The sequence below is a fragment of the Gymnogyps californianus genome, chromosome 3 (genome assembly GCF_018139145.2).
Source record: "Gymnogyps californianus isolate 813 chromosome 3, ASM1813914v2, whole genome shotgun sequence".
NCBI lineage: Eukaryota > Metazoa > Chordata > Aves > Accipitriformes > Cathartidae > Gymnogyps > Gymnogyps californianus.
In genome coordinates, this window is record NC_059473.1 from 40,516,360 (window position 1) to 40,539,932 (window position 23,573).

Here is a 23,573-nt window from a genome sequence, read left to right on the forward strand (position 1 = left end):
GCCCATCCCTGAGACTGCTAAATATTTGCTGGTGGAAGTGTCTAGCATCGCCACTTCAGTGTTGAGAGCTGGGTACCTCGCTTAAAGGCTAATCTGTGCGTACTAAGGGTTCCTTTCTCTTACAGGCTTTATCCAGTGAACGTTTTGAAGGGAAGCCTGCCCTATGGAAATTCTTCCACATTATATGGAATATTTCTCAATCATTCTTATGCTTTTCTGATGGATAAGTAGTTGCTGGGACTCTCACTTCTGTATTAAAAAGTGACAAATACCTTGTAAAAATAAAGTTCCCAGGTAGATTGTGGTAATGAGTTTATAAACAGGAGTGCAGTGTGCTTGTGCAGGACTTAGAAACAGTCCCTGTCTCCCTCCTCCCCATGCACACGCTTTCCCTTGAGTTCAGAAGGAGAGAACGAGGAAAATAAGAATCCAATTAAGTTTATTGGTATTTCAGCCTGTAAATAAGACATCTATGTTCAATTATAAAAATAGATAAAAACATTTTATAAAAAATTGTACAAATTACGAATTAAGTCCACACTACGTAATAGCTGTTAAAACTGGCTTGCAAGCCTCGTCTTTTCTGAAAAAGTCTCAGCTGTCTTCCTAGGAAGTTTGGTAGGCTGGTAAGGCTTCAAAATATTTATGATTCTGTAGTTGAAAACAAATAGAAACCAGCTGAAATTAGCCAGCAAGCGTGCCTGTTTTCTGCAGAGGTGTCTTTGGGTGAGCCTCAGACAAGTTTCAGCCAGGTGCAGAGCAGACCTGAAAGATAAAAGAAAGAGACGGGCGTGTGTGTAAGTAAGTAGTCTGTATCGCGTCGCTTGTGTTTCTCATTTGTGTCACTTCAGCCTGCGGACGAGTTCTTAGAAGAGAAATACAGAAATGGTTAAGACTGTGGTAATGCAGCGTAAACAAGCGCTGTTGCAAAGCCGGCGCTTCCTGCGGGCCTGCTGTCCTCGCCTCTTTCTAAGATCAGAAGTCTTACAGGTAGCAAGAACAAGAGCTATTTGATCTCTGAAAAACAGCATCTCCATGAGCTTTAGACATGGCTCATGTTTAGCAGTAAATAACTGAGCTCTTGTTTTGGGGCACGTCTAAGATCCTGCCCCTTCTCCTTTCCAAGGAGGAGGCGGCAGGTTTGTGCCAGAGAGCGTTTACTGTGAATTGTACAGCGTGTGTATGGGGTGGGCAGCCGCAGCAAAACAGGCAGCGGGTGCCTGGGTGCCAGTAGGAAACCTCTGGTGGGAAGGCTAATTCGCAGTTTCGAAGCTCTTGCCTGGCTATTGTTTGTGCTTCCTCAGTAGCACTTCAGGACTGAATTCAGAGTGAGACATCAAACTCTATTGGAGCTGGGGGAGCTACCTCGAATTAAGCCACTGGAGTTCTAAAATTTGAATTTAAGAGATGTAAATGACCTCAGAAATAAAAATAAACTTTCTACTTTGGCTGGTTTTGCATTAGAGGACTAAAGGGTTTTGCTTTTTTTGCCCCCCCTGCCCCTCCCCCCCCAGTTGGTAAGGCAATTAGGGCTGAGTTAAAAAAGGAGAATTTATGAAGCTGCAGTTCATTAAAGAATTAATTAACATGGTACTTTTTCCCCAAAAATACATGCACCAACACCAACTGCTACACTTGTGTCTGCAACGAGTGCAAGGAAAAATGAACTACAGCCTACAGAAAGCCTTGGGGCTTAAATGCCGTGTCAGTGACTGGTTAGTGACAGCCAGAGGAAACCTACTCCATGCTGCAGTAACCCCCAGCATTACGGCCAGCATTAGAGTACAGGGAGAAGATTAAAAAGGCAAAAAACCCCCAAACACTCAGCTCCTGAAGAAGTCTCCTGGCAATTGTTGCTGTGTGGATGGCTTATACCATCCCCAGCCAGCCCCTTCCTCTGCCACGCAGCTGCCCTTGGTGGCCCAGTTGGTAGCCCAGCATGTTTGCTCACTGCTCTCCCCCCTCACTCCTAAAGCGAGTATGCCCAGCTGTACCCCAAGGTAGAGACTCTCCTCCTTTTTAGGCACCCCTTTTCAGACAGTAGCATTTCGTACCACCAAACTTCAAAACATTTCTACCCTGGAAATATTATATTGTCATATATGCCTTTAACTCAAAACCTGTCATTTTCCTCTTCCTGTCACCTACAGCCACAAAAAGCGTTTCATTAGCCCTGCCTGTATGCATGTAAACCAGTTCAGTACCGATACTTCCACCCCAAAGCCTCGGGGTGCCTACATGGCTTTTGTCACCACAGTTACCCAGTGTTAACGCTCTGTGAGATGCTGAACCTCAGCTTGATTGATTGACAAAGTAGGCATTTCTCCACCTGACTACAGCCTGGCCTCAACTGCTTTTAAAATAAAGCGCAAATACTGGCAGAGTCTCAGTGTAGCCCACTGTACAACAGCCTGGGTGCTAAAGCAGTCATGTAAGGTGTGCAGTTCTCTGACTAAATGGACACAAATCTGTCACTCCTAATGTCCAGGTAATTGGCAAATGAGGTGGTCACTGGGCAGTCGGGGGCAGGGGCCTTTCCAGTCTTCAAGTACTGTGGTATTCTGGGAGCAGACTTCTGCAGCACAAATTGCCCGGGTTCCTCCCGACACTCCCTCCTCCCCTCAGTGGCATCTGTTTTAACTGAGTGGTTGGGTATTAATTAGGTGTACAGGTTGGAAGTTTCTGTAGGAGCAGAACCACGGACATCTGAATGGTTTAATTGCTGGTAACTATACTTGTAATGGAGGGGAGAGGCACCACGAGCTTTTTGTCTGGTTAGAAAGCACTCAGGTGCCTCAGTCCTCATTTGCACAGCTGCAAAACCCAAGGTAGAGCTCTCAGGAGGGCCAAGCTTAGCTCCTGAGTGGCTCCCCAGCCTTGCCCACTGGCCAGACACTGCAAAGGAGGTACGGGCCTCTTCCAGCTGCAGATTCACAAACTCTGAAGAGCTAAATACTAGCGGATGCAGCACTTGAAGTGTCATGTCAGGGCAGTCACACATCAAGCAGCGATCTACCTGTATCCACTCCTGTCATAGTATAACTCTCATGATCTCTGACTACATCCAAGGTGTAATGAAGACTTTCCTTCCACCTGCTTAAAAAAAACCCCACCAACAAAAAACCAACTACCAAACCCTCTCTGAGGGATGTCACTGGCTGTTACAAACACCTGGCAGAGGTGCTATTCTTGTGCATTTAGACGACACTAAAAAAAAAAAAGCTCCCCCCAATAACCTAAGCAGTCTTCAGGTCTCCTGAAGAACAGTTGAGGGCCCTGTAAGGATCAGCCTGAATCACTTCTGACATCAGAGATGGACGAGCTACTTGTTTTCTGGACATAGAGCTCCCCTTCTGTAACATATAATGAAAAAAAAGCAAACAGGGCACTTGGGAGCACGTCAAGCACTGCATTCGCTGCTGGGACCTCACTGAAAATTCATGCTGATGTAAGAGAACAAAGCCACCCCTCAGGAACAGCTGTAATTCTGACAGCACCTCCCACTGAGCGACCAGAGGGGCAAGGATGGGAATACAGTCACGGGTGAGTATATTTTAACTTCTGTTGTTTAGAAGAAAGGCGGTGTGTTCACAGACATGCTCACTGTGAAAAAGACATCTGTAATGAGGGAGGAGACAGTTGTAGTGGCTCAGCCATACGAGAGCACGGGTTCCTGCCAGGGAGGGGCTGGCTCGCAGGAGAAGATCTTAAGGGGGAAGGCAGAGCAGCAGCGCAGGACGACAGCCCTAGCTGGAGGTAATCCCCGAGGTCCGAATCCCGTCAGTCTGCGCTCTCGCTGGCTCAGCTGGCCAGCAGCCCCTTCCAGCAGCCGGGGTCCGCGAGGGGATTATCAACCGGGACAAACACTTATTTCTGTCAAACTGATGGACACCAAGGCAGGTTCTGCAAGTGAGGAGCATCCCAGCTTTCAGAAACATACTCGTACTCGGTGGGCAGTGCTCAGGTCTCGTAATCTCAGTTTAGGTGTTTGTTTGCTATACTATGCACATTTGTAGTTAGTACCTGTATAGGATGAGAGCTAAATATCTCTCCTCCTGACTTGGAGCAAGTTGCAATGTAAGAGAGACTTTCAAAGGTAGAAACTCAAAACTTGAATCTTTCGAAAACTTTCAAAACGAGAGGTGTAAATCCCATACTTGAACTTTTGACTACCTTACGTGGACCTGAATACGTTATGCTGTATACCATTATTAAATATTAGTGCCATCTATTAAAGATCAGTGTAATGGCCTGATACACAGCCCATGCTGTAAGGTCAGGCCACATTATCATACTGGTCCTTTTTAGCTCTATGAAAATGAAAATTACAGTGTGAGCATCTTCATCATGTTGTAGGCAGGTGGTTATTCTGAAATAATACGGAGCTGCTTTCAGTAATAGGAAATTTAACATTATTATTGTAAAAGCATGTAAGTCACTGCTGAGAATGAGAAAGATGTTTTGGAAAACTGTGGTACTTGTCCTTGTTGAAGGAGTAACCAAGATGCTAAAAGACTTTTAAACTCATGTTGCCTGTAAGGGAATTCAGCATGTAGCAGGATCAGGTATATCTTTTATGATGACTTTTTTTCCATTCACTTTAAAGCCCAGAATTTTCCTTACAGTGTCGAATGAGTTTTCCATGAAAAACAGACTCTCAACACACTCGAATGAGGCTGGATTTAAAGATATCTTTTTTTTCCCCCTCCTTCTTTCTTTTTCTTCCTTATCCCCTTACAGCAAACACTAACACTAGAAATAAAAATTGCAGTGGAAGTAACCTGAGTTTTGAAAACAAATCCTATGAAGGTTATAGGTTTGTCAGTGGTTTTTTTGTTTTCTCTAGGTCAGCTAGGTCTCTAGGTCAGCTAGATTAAAATAAATGATGCAATTTTAAAATCTGTGACTTTTAAATTAAAGTTAACCCCCCAAAAGTAACTCCTACAAGGCAATAGGAACAGCTATAGCTATGTAGCAGCACTGCTCCAAATACAATTATTTATATAATGTTTCCTTCAACATGACACTAAGTTTTATGGTTTATTACAGAACAAATTGTAGCCTTTCTGAAGAAATAGAGAGGATTCTGCTTCCTCAGAAGGAAAATACTATTGGAAGCGACAAAACTAACCAATTCCAAATCAAAAGACAAACACCCAGTGGCTATCCAGACCAAGAAGTACCTATGGTAAAATCAGAGTTCTTCTAGAAGTTCCCACCTCGCTAAGAGTTGTATGTCCCCTTTTCCTTCCAATTTAAATCTTTAAGGTTTTGGTTTTTTTTTTTTTTTTAAATTCTGTCATGTAAACCTGTCTTTGCTGTGGAGTGCTTATCCTAAATTTTTAAGTGCTTAAAAAAAACAAACACAAAAAGCTCCAACAATTTCAAACCCAAAAATGTTTCAAACACTTTCTTCTCCCTTTTGTCTTGAAGTGTTTGCCAGATTCAACCCACATCTGCAAATAGTTTTAGTCCTCCTTTCCTCTCCCTCCCCTCTCTCTATATATAGGATATAGAAAAAATACCTACTTCTGCTCATTTCTCTTTATCCATCCAGGTTTTTACTTGATTCCATCTGTGTCCTGTTTGAGATCTGCATCCCATTTTTTTTCCTGAAACATGCAACTGCAGTTACTAGTGGCTTATGTTCCAAGATACAACAGCACATTTAGGTTAGTGTATTCTACATAATTTTTAAAAGATTAGGTATGATTCGTTTCTCCCCCTTCCCCCCATAAAAAAAAATTGATTATAAAAGGAGAACTGTTGAACAATACAGTAAAATGCAGAATATGATGTCACTTTCACCTTTGATCAACACCGATTCTGCAACTGATTTTTTTTTTTTTTTAATGTATTTCTACACTAACTACATACATCTTTCTGTAGGTAAAATCTCTCAGTTAAGGTGAACTGTTCTTTAGTTTTCTTAAACCAATTGTCTGATATTCCTGGCAGCTCTTCTGGGCTGAATTCCAATTCCCAGAGAACCACCATTGCTTTAAATAGCTGCAAATAGATTTTTAGGACTCATTTTATAATAGTTTTTTTATATCATTCTTCTCTTCTGAGTGTTCTCTAGTTAAAAAGTATCCTCTGGAGCACAATTAACTTATAATGAACATAAAGAAGGAAGCTTTTGCCAGTCAAGTCTCAACAGCGGTATAATATCTGAATGATTTTTTTCCTCTTTTGTATGATTTTTGTACTTCTGCCCAACTTCATAAAAGCACGCTTGCTTCCAGATAAAATAGATTATCAATAACAAAATCCCTGTGGAGCATGTAAAGTCTGTTCACATTACCAAGAGTGCTTCCCTTAAAACAGAAATTTTAATTTTCTTTTCTAAACAACCACCTTCTTAAACTATCTTACAGAGAGAGCACTACGGTTGCCCTGAAATTTCCCAGTAGTTACTACATGCTGATAACCTTACACTATCTTGAGCTACCAAGTTTGTCTACTACAACAGGAAATCCTGTAAAACCAAACACACTGACATGATTAAGGGCATAACAAAGTATGGATTTTATTCCCCTCGGTTAAACATTTACTAAATTCTACAGCTCAAAAGCCTACGGAAAATACTATGATTTAAATATTTTAAAGTTCTAAGATGATTCATGTTCTGTTTACTGCTAGGTGTGCTACTGGACTAAGTTTCCTACACTGAACGTCTTTTGTTACCTTGTTAGCAGAACTCCAGTTATCCTGGGCAAACTCACTAGTTTGCAAGTTAGAAAACATCATGCTATGGTTGAAATAGTTCATTTACTTAGTCACAAAACAAGGGTTTGATTATTTGATAGTTTTACTGAAAACCTCATTCTGTGCTTGTTGGTTCTCCTTCTTTTTCTGAAGCAAGTAAAAGAAAGACAAAGAAAAAACCAACCCATGCAGCCCTCTCCCTTGTTTCCAAAGCACTGACTGACTGAAGAACAGTGGCCCAAAAAAAAAAAAAAAGCAACGACAGCCCATGAGAAGCCACAGCTTCCTAGAGACCGCTGGAAGCAAGAGTCAGTCCTGCTAGAGACGCAGTGCAGGGATAGTGCTCAGGCAGACTGATTTCACGTTCACCATCTCACACTTGGGTGAGTGGTCATGGAGAGGCAGGAAAGGTAAGTGACTTCTAAAAATAAGGGGGGGAAAAAGATCACAAAGTGGTAGGGGGACTTCAGTCTGACAAATGTCAGCAAAAAGCTCAAAGAAATTATCGACATCAAGCTACTGTTTAAACGTTAAGGCTGTTAAAGAACAGATTTCCCTTTTCTCTGAAAAAGGAACACAAAATCTTCTGATAAGAAAGCTAGGAACCGTCACCAAGAATAACTTCTGCTGTTTTAGTGTTGCTTCAAAACACTTTCTTCATTTAGTTTAGATTTAAGTGAGACTCGGGTCCAGCTACCAGTCTCTTTCCAATTGCATGGATTTTTTTCATAAGGTAATGCCTTATTTAAAACAACAACAGCAACAAAATCCACCAGCTGAAATGAGACTGCTGGCAGATTTCTCTGCTAAAGCTGCAGAATATTCCCCTCAGACTTTCTTTTCTTTTGGCAGAGTACCTGTGTTCGCAGAAACTGTACCTCTTCTGTAAGCAGCTGCTTCTCTTTGAAGAGCTGATGCTGTTTGTTGAGCAACTCCACTAACTGCTGGGCAGTGGCCTGGCAGTGCTTGTCAAGCTGCTGTAACCTGGAAAAAAAATAGATAAAAGGGTTGCAGAGCATCTGAAGTTGGAGTTCACAGTAGAAGCTTTGATGTTTGCACTGGCGGGTGCAGCTCCCAGATGACAGAGCTCAGTCTGGTGGCTGGGCTGAGACTAAAGTATTACTCCTAGGATGGGCATTCAATATATTTTATCTTCACACTTGAAACGAGCACTTTTAAAAGTTTGCACTTCTAATTTAGAAGCCTTATCATGACATGACAGCAACTTTGCTTTGCCATTAAGTGACATCAGTAAAGACTGCAGGACTGCATCCTGATACCTGTAGCTAAGCAAGCTGCACACTCTGTAGCTGCTTCAATAACCGTCTTCCTGAAACACACCTAGCCAAGATTATAAATCCAAATACCCCAACCCCCTGACAAACTGGACCTGAAGTGACAAAAACTTTCGTTTTCTGTCTGCTGCTCTTTGTAACCTGGTCAATGTCCAAAACTCATTACAGAACGCAATGTTTATTTCAAGTAAGCTTAGTGTTAATTGAGCATGTCAGCGTAGATCCTTTAATAGTGTAACAGGGATTCCTGGGGAAGGATGTAAAGAGCCCATCACTCCAAAGGTCTTCCTGATCAGGGGCTGCAAAACAGAGGGAACAAGCTGGCAGGTATCAGAAGGAACACACAGATGGCTTTTGCTTACACTTGAAAAACAAGTGCCTGAGTTGGGACAACACTGCTGTAGACAGGGCAACTGCACCCTTACTCCTTTAATCACAAAAGCCGATATGGCTTTTTATGTCCCCAGTGACTATTACTCCTGCCATGAAAAATTTAAAATGACTGCTTGGGACCTGTAGCATGGGATGTAAACACAAAGAAGCTGGAAACTGTGTTTTTACATTAAATGCATTTCACTCTTTAAATGGAAATGTCTTTAATTAGAAGTCCTTTTGGATATCTTAGAAGCTTCTTGTCTTTAAATAACAGTACTCTGGAGAAAAACCTACACATCTAAACACTATGCACTTAGGGAGCAGGAACCAACTCTGTTTTTGTCAAGGTTAGTTCTGGATCTAAACTTTGCACTTGCTTTTGTAAACTATTTCTTGCTCAACATATTGAAATACAGCTTCAGCTGAAGAAGGTTTTTAGGTTGTATCTCTCATACAGGCTGTGTTTTTAATGGAATTAGTTTTACGCTTACAATAAGGCATGTGACTTTCTGAATCTTTCTACTTTCAACTCCATGTGGTAGTTTTCACTTGTACAGCTGTCATAGCTAAGCTAATCACTCTGAATATCCACATTCTTAATCAGAATTGTTCAAATAACTGCAATAGTAAACACCCCCAAATTTCTTGATAAAAAGCTAGGAAAATCTAGCTGAAACAAAATTGCCAAAATCTATGTCAAAACCAGTATTTACTGATCTGTATCTGCCCGCGAACTTCCTTGAAATCAAACTGCAACAATCATGTAGCAAACACTGAACACCCATATTTCACAGTGTCCTGTTACTCTGCTAAGGTTTCCTTGCAAAAGGGATTTGAGGAGCTGCAGGACCATCTCCTGGGGATCAGAACAAAACTAAATGCAGCTAGCTGCAAACAGTGACAGCTGGCTGTAAACATCCAATGAAGCAAACAAAACCATCACTTTGGTAGCACAGGACAGTCTACTAAATACACACTTAGGTGCTCTGTGTCGAATTTCACACTCCCTATACCTTCCAAACTATACCATGTTGGTACAGGAGCTGTTTATGCTTTGTTTCATTACTAAAGGTGATTTCAGGGGCGTTGAACTTCAAAAAACAAAGCAAAACTCCCACACACAAAACCCCACCCTTGTACTGTTCTTTGTTTTGTTTTTAAAGATAGTAGCTTTTCCACGAGCATCTTGTTCCCAGGGAGTGCAAGAACAACGGTGGTGTTTGCTGGAGGCAACGTCGTAGTTTCAGACTGGAGAGCTGAGTTCTGCTCACTACTTTGCCATTGATTTCCTTTAACTTGTGGAGGATATGTGACCTTACTGCACTTGTCATCTGTAATAAAGATGTCTTCTAGTCCTTTATTTCTAGAGTACTTATTACTTTATAGCAGTACTGGTAGGGAGGTGTAACTGGGAAGTGCTGTCTTCAGACAGCCAAGGGAAGAACTCCAGTGCTGCCCTACCTATTTAAAGGATTGAGGCTATGAAATCCTCCTCACGCATGAGAGCCCGACTCAACAACTACCAACTACAGTCTAGATTCAGGCCCTTAGAACGTACGTTTCTGCTGATTTCTACATTCAATTAATTTTCCCATTCTGCTAGTGTTTCAGTCTGTTTTAAGAACAATCACATGGTCTTTGAGAGACCCTCTTGCACAAAATTATTATTACTGGCAGCTAAAGACATAGGTAAGTACAGAAACTCCTTGACCCACATCTCTGCAGCAACACGATGAGCGTTGCCCATCGCTGCGGTAGGGCCTGTTCCAGCTGCAAGAGCAAACGCCGCTGATGGAGGCCCAAGGAGAGGCCCTTCCCAGGCGTGCCCCTCCTCTCGTGGGGAGAAGGCTCCAGCTGAAGAGCCACCACTTCAGTGCGAGGAACTTCCTCCAGTTCTGGCACCCAGAGAGAAGTCATTTCCAGCTCATGTGAATTTTACATCAAAACAACACTTTCTACTAGATACTCACAGGCAGCCCATGCAAATTTCAAACACATCACTGGATACAAGCCTTAGCGCGCTCTGTTGTAAAGCTCTATATCCTTTTGGGTCATGCAAAGGGTGATTCAGATAAACTACTGTAAATAGAAAAGTCTTTAATTATGGCAATACTACTCAATTATGCTTTTCTGTTTTGTAAGTTCACCACCCACCATGTTACATTTAGACTGTCCCCTTGAGCAGAGGCAGAAAGATGACACAGGCACTGAGCTGGGTTTGACTAGCAGGCCACAACTTTACTTTTATCATCTGTATCTATCTCCAGTGCTTGAGTACAGGGTTAATAACATTCCTTTCTACAATTCTGGGTCATGATGGATAAAGAGGGAGTAGTTCTAGTCAGTGCAGATCTCGGTCCGTGAATTCCCAAATTCTGTCTACCAGTCTGCTCTCCGAAAACTGCTGCCAAGCTGGCCCTTGGTCCGCACACTGGGACTACCAGCCTGCTCCGGTGCATTTAGCTCCCGAGGACAGGCTCTGGGCCCTCTCACAGTATCTGCTATTACGTGTGACATGTGCAGCACAGCCACACATTCCCATATGCATTGTATCTGGCCTGCCTGCTGATCTCGTAAATGATTCAAGATGAGAAATGAACAGCTCCACCCACATTCACTGTACTTCCCATATGTTACAACTGCACATCGATGCCTGCCATCATTTTTATAACTGGGTGACAGAACCTTCTGCACATTTTGCTAATACGAGTGAGTGAGGTTGCACGGTCGCCACGTTCACTTTGGCAACACCACCTACCAGGCAAACGTGTACTGCGTCCTGAGCATCTGAGTGACCACTGTATCCTCGCCCTCCATTCCAAATGAGATCATTTTTCCACCAACGTGGCAAGATCTGTCCAGTTGGGATGTCGGGCTGCTGCTCCTCCTTGGCCTGGGAGTGCTGAAGGACAGGAACTGACTCCACGCTCTGTCATGTTACTTCAAGGCACAAGGAGAAGACATGTAGCTCTTGAACCACGTTACGTTTGGACTACTTACAGGACAACCTGGCACTAAGGAGTAAGCTCCCATTTAGTAGTAATAATAATACCCTTCAAATAATTTTCCATTAACCACTCTAAACCAAAATTCCTATTTCTATATGGAGGCAGGAAAGAGGCAGCTTCGTGAGACAAGCGGTTCCACAGAAGGAGAACAAAACTGAGGCATCACAAGCTGTAATGAATGCTTCAAGGTAAACATTTTGCTCCGATTCTCAGTACTTGGAGCTCGTATGCAGCTTTATGTTAGAACGGCTCCAAGCTACCTTGACTACTTTCTGCAGCTACTACCTGCAGAAGACTACATCTCTCACTCCGTACAGCAGTAAAATTTGGATGTGAGACTAGGGTATACCCTAGCCCATCCAGAAATGAAATGGAAAGGGATAGATAGGTTTTGTTACATTTCAACAGCTATGGGTAGACAACCGCTGCAAGACCCTGCAGAAACTAGGTGAAACATCAAACGTAAAGCCGAGCTTTGGCACCAAGGTGAATCCCACCCAGCAGAATAAACTTCCATTGCATCCAACACCACAACGCTGGACTAGCACCCACCAAGTTACATTTAGGTTGTCCCCTTGTCTGTGGCCTACAGACAAAACCAAAAGCTTCCTTCTCTTCTATAAAGACGCATTGCTAACACAGGGGCACCCACAAGGCTCTCGCTGCAAGCTCCCTGCCCTAGGGGACTCACAGGTCCATTAATTTGCAGGCAATCCGCAGTGAAGGGAAAAGCTGATACAACCTGTCAGCCCTCCTCTGGGTTTTAAAGTTGATTTGAAAGAAATTAATATGCAAGGATCTGTGGGCAGTGTCCATTCACCCAGCAGTGGGGATCAGTCCTTGACATAGCAGAGGCATTAAAAGGTTATTTACTCTTTCAGCACAGCCAGGTTACTGATGTAAAATGTTTTCACTCTACTCTGCGGAGCTGAATTTGCTGAAATGGAGTGATTGGATTGCAGCAACCTGCAGCAGCTAAATCACCAAATCCAATAACCATGCTGCATTTACTGGCACACATCTTAATTAGGTTTTAATACAAGTAATCTGATAACTACTTCTGGCCAGCCAGAGCAGAGCTGTCAGAGCTGAAAGGGCTGTTATTGAGCGGCTCGTCCGGCGCGCTGCTGCGGCCGCCTCCCCGCTGACCCCACCGAAGCCCCCCATCTGCCGGTTGCCATGGTAACGGAGGGCAGCCCATCGCGCCGAGCAGCGCCAGCGGCCGCTGGGCACCCTGCGGCGAGGCCTGTGGCGCCGGCCGCCCATGGGTTCCACCAGCACCGGGGCCGTGGCTCCGTGGGCGAGAGGATGCCGGGGCACGGCTCCTGCTGCCGCCTAAAACTACCAAACCCCAAAATCACGAGAATACGTTACTGTGCAGCAAACTACCTTTAAAAAACATTTCCCTTGTCAGGATAAGAGGGCCAAGCTACTAGTTTCTAAGGTTGTTCTCGCATCACTCATTTGCCTGTAGGTAGACACAGCGATCAGAGGCTGCTTCTGATTACAAGGGGGAAAATCGAGGGCAATGTTGCAGACCCCCACCATGCTGCGGAGACGCAACTGAAGGGGACTCTGCCCCAACACGAAGGCAGTGCCAGATTCGGTACTCGGCCATTTGCAAATCTCAAGTGTTTTTAACATACTGTGAATTTTAAAAGCAAATGCAGGTTTAAGAACAAACTTGTCACAAAAAGAGGGAGCAAGCCAGTTAGCAAAGAAAGCAAAACCCAGCAAACTTTCCATCAGCAAACCTCTACCTGCTTTTATCAATTTTTCAGGACATCCTACAAATCTGCTGTCATGTGATCGGAAGTGTTTAACTTGTGATACTTAACAGATAGTTGTATTACCACCCATTAAAGGATGTTAAGTTTGTATATTCAAATAGCGAAGAGTTCGGAAATGCCAGAGCGAAGGTTTTCAGTGCAACTCCTTCCCACCCTGTTTCTCACCTCCATTGCTGCTCCCCTGGCCGGCCTCACTGATCTCTTCCCGAGGCAATTACCCACAACGACCCTGCTGAATAGTTTCAGCCTAAACCACAATTTTTGGCAAGCCTAATGAAATCACCAAGAATTTCAGCAGTGTCTTAAAGAAGCATCACACAACCTTAAATACAAACTCTGGCGATCACAGCTAGTTCTTGACACAGATAGAGCAGGCGCTACCTAAGGTAACCTCCTGCTATATACAAATCAATGAGGCAAAGCAAGCCTGATATATGAGGGTCTTGGAAAGCCAGACTTGCATGGCCATGCAAAGAGTTAAGGTGTACGGCTGGTGCTCAGGGTGAGCTTGTTTTGGCAGCCACAACTGCCCCAGCTGCTGTCACTCCCCACCCCTCTTGCTGGGACAGCAGCATGGGTCCCCTCTGCTTTCCACCTCAACTCTGCTACTTTTCTGTCTTCCCTTTTCATAGCAGAAGTGACTTTGCCTTTTTCATTAAGGCAGCAACATTTATATTCACCACCTCTTCATATCTTGAATCAGCTCTGTGGACAACTAGGACATTTAAACCAGTAGTAAAATTAGTTCTCATATGAGCAACCTGCATCTTCATTGTGGTTTGCAGCATTGACAAATTCACACAGTAAATTTTGAGGTAACTAAATAAGAGTCTATAAATTTAGAAATGCAGACAAATAGCAAATTAACCCCCAAAGTTTCACTAGTGTCCTAAATTGCTATTTACTTAAGATCTTGAGCAATAGGTCAGCACCTTGAGACAACCTTGAGTAATGAGCATCTCAGAGAAGTCCCCACATGCTCCCAAAATTTAAAAGGGCACATCTATACTACCCATCCTTTAACTGGGATTTTTACCCATTCTCCCTTCTAGCTTCAAAAGCAAAACACTATGATCCACCTTTCTCACGTTAATGAAAGAAAATAAGAGAAAAAACCTCACACAAATGGAAAAAAAAAAAAAAGCCGTAACAGTGACTAGAACCTAAGGACAGTGAATGAGCCTCCTCACCTCTGTCACACTGGAAGTCCTGACTTCTAATAGGACACAGGGAGACAGTTTTGGGCACATTAAAACAAGTTTCTGTGGCATTTCCCACCCTCTGAAATCCCTATTAAAATTCTGTTGCCACATAAAAGGCCCAGACTGTCATCTGTTCAGGCAGAGAAGGAGTGCAATCTATACCGCTTCTAGCTTAGTAAGGTAAGCACTTGCCTGCACTACAGGCAGAACAAACTCATCCAACTTATGTTAACAGATGGTAACTAGAGGTTAATATCCCTTGCACAGTTTGGAATTGGACACCTAAGAAGAAAATGCCCACATTTCACCATGAAACCCTTGACCCAGGTGGTTCTCTATCACTTAATCTTTTTTTTCTTTTTTTAATGTGTATAGGTAACCTCTAAATTCGCTTTTACTAAAGGCACTCTTAATTTTTCCACGTACTTTTAAAGAAGTGCCTATATTACATCTTCTCCAGGAAGATAACAATCTTCATATGCCATGATAACAATTACAAATAGGGTTTAATTAAAAGTTTACTTAGGAACAGTAGCTTCCCCTTTGTTTCAGATGTCATCACTGACTACTAGAATATATCTTCACTTCCACAGCTGGCCCAACAGGTTAAACAAATAGATCACGTAGGAAGCCTGAGCCTGGATCTATTCCTGGGCTTCTAATAGCTTGAGTCTAACGTGCTGAAGAGAGAACATTATCAGCCTGCTCTTTAGTAGGGGGGTGTAGCAGCTGGGCTTAGCTGATATGATGGCCACTTTTAGCCCTCCTGGGTTTGGACAGGAAGGAAACAATGAAAGAGAATGGATGGCAGGCCGGAAAAAGATACGGGTGAAAGCTTCACTAATGTCTATTTGTGTCTGAATCCCTAGGCTGAAGAGGCTTTTCCTCCTTTAAAGGAATTCAAAAGAATATAATCTATGCTAAGAATATGAACTCTGGATCAGGTTTGCTCTAGAGAAAAATAGTTCTGGTTGCTATTTTCTGCCTATTGCTGAAAAACGTTTAATAAAACAATTCTCCAAACCATTTAGGCTGACTATTAATTTAGAGTGCTGTAAAATACCTTAGGGAAAAAAAAGGAGGCAGGGCTTGCAGCAGATATATAATAATTATAATCCTGTAACATTATAGTCAGGCTCTAATTTTTTTTTTTTTTTTTTTTTTTTTTTAGTATGTTCACCTCATTTTGTTATGTGCTGGAGAGAACAGATTTTGCAAAATTTCTCCATCAGGAAACAGAGTCTTGATAATGTTAAGAGACACACATCCTATCAAGGTTTCAAAAGTGCCCCCCTCGTGTTTATAAGGATCACTCCACAAGGTACATATGTGCACTACTAAAATATTTTTTCCTGCACTTGGTTTTACTAGTTACAACAATTTTTGTCATGGGTTTACTTTTTATAAATGTGTGCTCCTTTTTCCCCACTGCTTACTCTGATTCCTCTTAGTTCTTTCATTACCAAATTTGAACCTTTACAGACCGCTAGTTGCTGTCCACACAAAACAATCACTATATTCAAGTCAGAGACACTGAGAATTTTTTAATGCAATCTGCCCAATCTGAACTCTTTCCTTCAGAAACACTTTGCCTTTAAAAAGAAATTCCCAGCATGAACCTCATCAGAAGCGACATGTAACAGACAGTACATGTGGTGTTTGGGCAGGCAGCAGAGAACTGAAAAAGAAGGCTTCACTTTTTCTATCCCATGGCATGTGCAGAATGTACATGTGGCCCAAGCTGACATCAGGCATTTGAAGCAAAAAAAACTGCTAAAAGCATCAGCTTCTGTTAATTTACTTTGTCAGACATTGTCTTAATTAAAAAAAAAAACCTACCGCTAGAAAGGGTAGTGCAGCTGAGCTACAACTGTTTCAGTTGTTTCTGACAGTCGCGATTGCAGACTAACAAAACAGCTTTGGGTTCAGTCCTGCTGTCCTCACTGAGCCCAGGGTCTAGCTGCAACCAGCAAGGACTGCAGGCTCTGTATTACAGAGAGCATAAAGCTTCTGTTTATGTTTATAGCTATTAGTACCTGTGTTCGAAAGGTAAAATGTTTCTCACTAGTGACCTTGCAAACAGGAGCTCAATAGTGCCAGGTACAGTCCTTCTGATTTGGTTATCTGCAAGTGAGTCTTCCCAGTTTAATAACTATATATCACAGTCCTTCAAAAATGTTCTTCAGCATAAAACCCAAGGCTGCTATACTGTATAGTTTGACCACTATAAAAATAAGCTCCAAAAATATCAAACACAAAGTGTTAAATATTTATGTAGGCGTCACTCCTTAGTTTCTTTGCTTAAACCCCATCACCCCTGTTTTCCACACCAGAGGTACAAATACTCCCCTCTTTCCAGTTCATTTCAAACAAGTGATTTTGCCTTTAAGCGCTGGCACGTGATACACATTTGCTTATTTTCAGGGTTCACACAGGGTTATTGTGGTTTTCATAAATTACAGTGAAAGCAATGATAGATGTAAGATTTGTATGGAGTGTAGTTTTATGCTTGTGACATACAAGAGGAGGAATATGACTTTAAATTGGTGACAGAGATAATTTTTCTGTGCAGCATATTCAGATAGATGTTTTCCATACAAGGCCCCGTTGCTCTCTCCGCACAGACCAGATTGCTTCCATTTGTGAACTTACCAAGTCTGGCCTACTCCCCTTCAACTACAGCTCTATCACACATGTCTATTTTCCAAGCTTACTCTGCCTAGGAAACAAAAATGAGAATAGAGGGCACATATTGAGTGAGGATCTAGAGAAATGGCTGGGAAGCAGGTCAAGGTGGGCAGAGGAGCCTAGGATGTGCGTGAGAGGTAGGGAAGATCTGTGCTCAGATATGCACAGATATACCCAAGGGACCTGAGGAGGCTTCAGCCTCTGCTTCTCCGTTAGCGCTGGTTGGTCAAGCAAGCGTGCTCCCACCTCACAGGTAGCTGCTGCTGTCACGCAACACAGCACTTCGGATCAGGGCTGTATCCGCTTGGGACCAGCCTCAGTCTCCCCAGGTCCCTCGGTACACCATAAACCAGTTCTGCGGAGACTGAAGGGAGAGCCACAGCATCAAGGAAACACCAGCTGGGGGGAATGTAACATGGAAGACCAAATGTAGGGGAGGTGGCAAGGGTAACAAAGATTTTTGCATTGAGAAGGGCTGAGAGGAACAGAGTCTCACCCTGAGAAACCAGAGTTTTTCCAGAAAATGAAAAAAGCTGGAGGATCTGAGCAGTATCGTCAGCCCACCTTCACGGAGCTCAGCTCTTGTGAATACAGAGGCCACTTGGTGTTTTGTTTTGGACTATATTAAAAACACAGTGAATTTGCATGTGAAGTTACTGAAAACTGCAATTGCTTAGAAGGACTGAAGGAAAGCAGGGAAGTATTTCACAGAAAATACATCTTAAAAATGTATTAGTACATTATAGACTGTATTACACTCTCTGTAAGAGAGTGGCTATTTCATGATGTATATATATTAGTCCAATTGTGCTCTGAATTTACTGCATCAAGCCTAAAGGCTGAACTTAATCATTGCTATGAAATAGAGGAATTTTATTCCTGCTTTAGAGGCAAGTATCATTACAGTTATCTTCAGAATAACCATTAACCCCTCCACAATAAGGAATACAACTGCAACCAGGCAGTTTGGAGATGAGTATCAACACACCCAGATCACAGCCAGTGGGAAGGGTCAATTATGCCTTTCCAGCCTTAGCTCGTGGATCAGAAGAGCGGCTCTAGTGCCTCTGGAATAGCAGCACAGGGCGGTCAGGACTACCAGGCAAAATGAGCACAAAGGTGGCTCCAGCCTGGCGCTCCCATGTCATGGCTCGGCACACCAGTCAGCAGTCACTGGACCCAGCACAGGCATCCCACTATGGTAAGACTATCGGCACCTTCCAGCAGAATTCATTCTGTCCACAACTGTGCGTGTGCATACACAGACTCTTCTGTTTCCACCGTATTTTAATTGTTGTCAAAAATTCTAGCAAAACTATCAGTCTTTTCTTTGCTACAAGTTGAAATAAATGTTATTAATTTTCTTGACACATCTTCAATGTAACTATAAGAAAAGTACTTTCCCCCTTAGATTACATCAAAAGGCCTTGCTTAGTTTTGTTAGGTAAATTAGGCTTTTCTCATATTACCTTCCCATGTTCTAGTCTTTCAGTGGTAAGCAACGGTAACAGTTTTATGAAACAAATGTTTAAACAAGAAAGCTCAGAAGTCTTCATATGCTTTTGGGAGCTGAACATTCTCACTCACGTAAGTAGTTGGACAATTAAAATGAAGTGCCTGAAATCACTAGTAGTAAATTAAGAAAACAAAGCTGCTTCTCTCTGTTTAAAAATACAACCTTGTTCTTCTAAGTAGGGATACAGAAGACAAACACGCATGCAAAATGAGAAGCAAGAGATCCACCTACTATCAATCAATTACTTGTCTCTGTAGACTTGGTAACCTCTGATACTGCTGCTGCAGCATAAATATACCATTACTCAAAATTCACTATTGGAAAACCTACACAGGGAAATGCACATTTCTGAATGAAACGCACACTTTTGATAATGTGCGCCACAATGCTGGTGAACTCACACGCTAACATGGTGCAAAAAACGGCCTGGTTTTCTGAAAGACTGTGAAAGCTCAGCAAATGCCCCAAGAGAGCCTGAGGTCCCCACTGGGGCTCACTGGTCCGACTCCACTCCTCCTCAACAGCCACCGCAAGAGCTTTCCAGAGAGATGCTGGTGGTCTTGGCACCGCTCCTGGTGGACAACTGTCCACCTCACACCTGGCTCAGCCTCGGCTGAGGCGAGGTAATGAACAGGCTGACAAAACGAACCCAAGCCTCCCTCCCGAGGGAGGCTACTTTTGATCAGTGTTGAGCAACATATGCAGGCTTGAGCAGGGGGGCGTGCAGGCAGCTCCGGAAAAAGCATGCGCTGCTGTAACTAAACTGCAGATTAAGCTGAGGACTGCTGTTTCCTAAGCTCCAGATAAGGAGCCTTCTGGAGAGTAAGAAAAAAATTAAAGAGAAAGAGCAGTAATTGTACTTTTACTTTTAAATTATTGTGAATTTAGGCTATATTAGAGCAGCATTTGCCTCAGTTTAAGACAGTATATTTTTCAGCAAAGATCCTCAGTAGGGAAGATGCTTCTGTAGTTAATGGTTTGTTTCTAATGTCTCTGAAACCATAACATTACCTGCTCAGCAAGTATTTACCTATGAATGAATATTTGGGCATCCCTCTTGTTATCTCCTTACATAAAAATTGTGATATGGGATCATCATGTACTTAAAGTCTCTTCAAATGAAATAATCCTAATTTTATTGAACTCCTTTACTACAACATCAGATTTTTAATTTCCTTTGAAACAAACAGTATCGGGGAGATAAAACTGCATTTACAGGTGTACTAAGAGGCCCGATTTCGTCGAGACGTACAGAGGAATTTAGAGTTCTATTGTGTGACAGTAGAGAAACGACTAAAACCTATTTCTGTTACAGTTCTGGACACAAAAGCTTTCATCCTGATCCAGAATAACTCCCATGAGCTGTAACGTGAACTACAGAGACTCCTGTAAAGCATACAAAACCCCACCAAGAGCCCAATCCTGTGTTGCTAAAAACAAAAGAAATTTTGCCTTTAATAGGAGCAGGCCCCTTGTTTGCATAAAGAGCAACTTGTCAAACAGAATACGAATGCCAAGCTGGTACATTATAGCCACAAGCACAATAGCCCCGATCTTGTTTTTAACTAAGCAAATCCCAGAGAGAGCAGTTTTCCCCCAAAATCTGGGCATTGGTTACAAATTCAATGAATTGATGTCTCAAAGTGTTCACGAAGGATGCAGGAAATTTGCAGAAGGGCACGAGCTTCTCATTTCAAAGAGAGGGAAACTGTATGTTTTCATTATAAAAAAATGAGAGTGTGAAAAAATCCTAACCACACAATAGCTCTCTTTCAAGTATAAAGTTCAGAATTAGATCTCCCAAGTTTCCCGTACGTTAAAAGAAGAACACAGAATAACGATCTAAAAATCCTTCACAAAAAACCAACAAGCAAGGATGAAGCAGTACCCGCCTGGGGGCCAATTGCCTCTCCAGCAGCGGTAAGGCTGTTACTAGGCTTGCAGTACCATTTGTTCCATTACACAATCTCCTGAAGCCTTTTACAGAGAGCTAAAACAACTGCCTGTACCAACACGACACATGGCTTTCCATCCCGACTCTTTGCTAATCCAGACGCTCCAACCATCTTTCTTTAAGATGCCATATGGTTGGCAGAAGCCTGTAGATCTAGCAGCACATCTGCTTGTATGTTACTTCTCCCCTCCAACTCCCCCCTCCACACCACAAAAGAGAGAGCAAATAATTATTTAACATGTAACCAGTTAAACTGCATTTAAAGAGGACGGGGATTATTTAGCTCTAGATATTTTAAAAATATAGATTGTTGCAGAAGATCGTTTGTGTCTCAGTGATCTGAGAAATACCGAGAAACACAACAAAGAAATGAAAGGCACATGGGCAAAATGATCGCTGCATTTGAATTATTTAAATGACTGCCATTTCAGACCTTATGCCCGAAGATTTATTTCCCACATTAGTGTGCCACTGAAGAAGGGACTGAATTTTCTCTCTGCTTTTGTCAGAGGTGAATCAGACAAGCAGACTACGAAACTATAATACACCAAACCATGCTTTGTTAAGCAAGCAGAGTGAGTCTGTATGCTAATGACTCTGCAGGAATACACTGACACACTGATTTTTTTGGTGTGATGAGCAAAGATTATTGACACTGTTGAAATCCTGGTTGCACTGGCATGCAGGCATCCAGGTTGTCTCTTCAGAATCCAGACGCTAGGAAGACAGGCTGCAAAAATAATTTTGTTTGTGATGAGTTATCATTTGACCATTTATGACATAATTGACTAACAGAAAAGAAAATACACACTTTGGAGCCTGAAATTAAAAAAGACCTAGAACATAGAAATTATAAATAAATGCTCCTATAAAACTCTCATCGACCACTCTGTGATGAATAACCATCTCAGTTAACGAAGGACAGGCAGAGATGGAAATGTGTAAGGACAGACGGCACAATTTTGCAATTCTGTCTGCTGAGGATTTGCAGCACCTTTTGTTCAGAAACACTATTTCCTCGTTCAACTTTGAAGTCTTATTTTACTGATGCATGAAAAGAGATAAAAGATAACAGCTCTACCTCAAATGCTGCTCACATGTATTGTTCATGTGATTATCTGTGCAGAGAGAAGCAGTATGTAGCATGAGGACCATGAAGCACATGTGTATGTTCTAGCATTTTTCAAGAATAGAAACTAGACATGTATTTACTCCAAATAGTCTCCCCACATCAAGTCTCCATTGCAATGAGCACAAAACGTTCCTCTGCTTTCACAAAAACAGCTTTCCCTTACAATATAGGAATGGTTGTGTTCGACTAGATAATGTACAAATTGTTTTTTCCTTCAGCTATTTAGGAGTTACGAGTTTCTAAACAAATGATGGGGAGACCGTGTCCTACCCTCACAGAAAGAGCAGACTAATGTTGAGGCTTTGGTTCAAACCAGCACTTCTGAGGACACAATACTAGGTTTCTAACCTGTTTATTTATGGTTAGTACTTTCCTTTTCCCCCCTCTCTGTCTCAAGGCTATTTTAAATTTCATCAAAATTACTTTGGATAGTTTCATATAAAAACAAAATTGAAAAGCCACTTTCTCCTCCCATAATTATCCTCCCATAACTCCACTTTTTTTTCCTCTTTTCCTTAAGAAAAAGAGGACAGAAGTTCAAAACACACTGGAATTTCAAAATGCAAAATGTGGCAATGTATTCAATGATGTAGCAATTTAGCTCAGTTTAAATTTGATAGCACTTGATTTACCAGGTATAATAAATAAAGAACAGTATAGAGGGTGTTTACAGTAACAAGAAATATTTATAAATAACTACAGATTAAGATTTTGGTTACTTCTATGCGTAGTCTTCAAAACTTACAAATTATGAAATTATGTTTAAAAAAAAAAATAACAAAAAACCTCCTCAACCTCTTGGATGAATGTCTTTCAGACCTTGTGTGTTTTGCACACATTTCTGATCATTAATCAATTTTCATTTCAGGTGCTAAGGCTCAGGCTTGGCCCACCTGCCCCAATCTTCTTAGAGGACTCTGGGAAATGAGAGAGAAAATTTTTTCCAATCATCTGATTGTACACGTTAACTTACTTTATTTTCCTAGACGGAGGGGTCTTTGCATTTTCCTGAAAGATTCTCAATAAACTCAATAGCACTTAATGGGTCTAAAAATGCCTATTTTATCCATTGGGTTGCTTTGGATAGCAAAGCAATAATCAACCCAGCAGGATGTGTTCTGAACTGATCAGGTCAAAACCAATCATCTGTGACCACATTTGGTATGTCTCTGAACATCAGCTGTGACTGAAGTTCCAGAAGACGACATGCTTGGAGAGCTGTCACACAGGCCCTCTCGCCCCATCCCAGTCCCTCACCAGCAAGGGGCAGTACTGCCTGCCCTTCAATAAAACACCGTGCAAACATCAGAAACAAAATTTCCGAAACAGAGGGGCTGGCCAACAGAGGTCCTTTGCATATGTAAAGCATGCATTGGATTAAGCATTTCAGAATTTAAATTTACTGTTTAGGCAAAAAGTATGGTCCTAGATTTAGATATGAGAGAGAAAATGAACTTTGTATATGTGCTATATCTTCTTGTCCCAGAACAGTTGAATGAAAAGAAACCATGTGTGAAGTCTTGGCCAAGACCCGCTGCAAACTGACTACTGTAGAAATAATGTAAATGCTGCATGCTTTTTTATTGCTTGCAGGCTAAGAAAAAATAATATACTTTATTCTCTTGACAAGCAATGGAAAATTATGAAGGTGCAGTGTACGTCAAGAGCTTCTCCCTTGACTGGACAGTGTAACTGCAATGCTTCTGACACATGCTCACCCTTAATGATTTCTGATCGAAAGTGCTAATGAGTTGACTGGATTGCAGTTTGGACCACTTAAGAAAAAGATTGGTTCTGATGCAGAATCCACTACCATATCTTGGTCTTAGCTACAAATGCAAAACAAGTGGTTTTTGGGTTTGTTTGTTGGGGGGGTGAGGGGTGGAGGGGGTAGAGTGAGGTTTT

At 42.1% G+C, this 23,573-nt stretch overlaps 1 protein-coding gene across 1 annotated transcript in view; it reads right to left on the reverse strand.

Annotated features, from left to right (window-relative positions):
* Nucleotides 1-428: 428 nt before the first annotated feature.
* The window catches only part of SDCCAG8 (SHH signaling and ciliogenesis regulator SDCCAG8), a 115,885-nt gene continuing 92,740 nt past the window's right edge, over nt 429-23,573 (reverse strand). The window contains exons 18-20 of the mRNA XM_050895227.1: nt 7,566-7,692; nt 5,530-5,612; nt 429-765 (exon numbers count right to left, since the gene is read on the reverse strand). Coding sequence (XP_050751184.1) covers nt 5,562-5,612; nt 7,566-7,692 — 178 coding nt within the window. The 3' untranslated portion in view covers nt 429-765; nt 5,530-5,561. The remainder of the gene's footprint in view (nt 766-5,529; nt 5,613-7,565; nt 7,693-23,573) is intronic.